Consider the following 768-nt stretch of genomic DNA (forward strand, 5'->3'; position numbering starts at 1 on the left):
AGGTGTGGTCTCGGCCCACTGACCCCTTTTCCAGAGTTTCTCGAAGGCTGCGGACAGATTGGGCCGAAGACGGAGCTAGGAAATGCATACTTTTTAATGTGATGGTGTTTGTTTTGCTTTGAAATGTCCAATTGGAAGCCGTTTGCATTATTAAGTAAGTGCGATCCCAGGAGCCTCGCCTTCAGTCTGGGGCAGAGAGAGCCATTGACCACAACACAATCTGCACAAGTCAGACCTGTCGGCCGCGGCCGGGCCTTTTGGGGGAGTGGCCGGTGTGGCCTCGCACTGCATCCCGTAGGAGCTTGGCTGTGCAGTGGGGCAGCCTCTCGGCTTCCTTCCTCAGCAGCCGCTCGGCTAGTGCCTGGAGGCCAGGATGCTGACCACGAGCCCCACGGTCAGAGTGGCCGACGCGGCCCCCAGAACATCGTCAGGGAGACGCCCAGGGCAGGGCCTGTGGCCACTGCAGAGCAAAGGGGAGCAGCTCAGCCATCCCAGGCCGGGGAGGGTGGAGTGGGGATCCTGGCTGTGCCGTCTGCCCGCAGGACCCGCTAACTGAGCTCAGCCCCCACAGTGAGCCGCACGGAGCCGCCGCCTTTCTGTGCTGCAGCGGGGGCACCGGAGGGGACCGTGCGGGAAAGCGCCGTCAGCTGATTTAAGGCACAGATAACGTTACCACGAAGGTCAGGGAGGCGTGTCCCTGGCTGAGCCTGCCTCTGTCATGACATGGCCCTCACAGTGGTTTCGAGTGCGTGTGACCTGCCTCGTGGA

General features: G+C 61.8%; 1 protein-coding gene across 1 annotated transcript in view; it reads right to left on the reverse strand.

Annotated features, from left to right (window-relative positions):
- Nucleotides 1-76: 76 nt before the first annotated feature.
- Nucleotides 77-768, reverse strand: part of SLC47A2 (solute carrier family 47 (multidrug and toxin extrusion), member 2) — a 21,942-nt gene continuing 21,250 nt past the window's right edge. Inside the window, 1 exon segment of the mRNA XM_014542810.1 lies at nucleotides 77-460. Coding sequence (XP_014398296.1) covers nucleotides 355-460 — 106 coding nt within the window. The 3' untranslated portion in view covers nucleotides 77-354.

The sequence above is a fragment of the Myotis brandtii genome, unplaced genomic scaffold, assembly GCF_000412655.1.
Source record: "Myotis brandtii unplaced genomic scaffold, ASM41265v1 scaffold314, whole genome shotgun sequence".
Classification (NCBI taxonomy): Eukaryota; Metazoa; Chordata; class Mammalia; order Chiroptera; family Vespertilionidae; genus Myotis; species Myotis brandtii.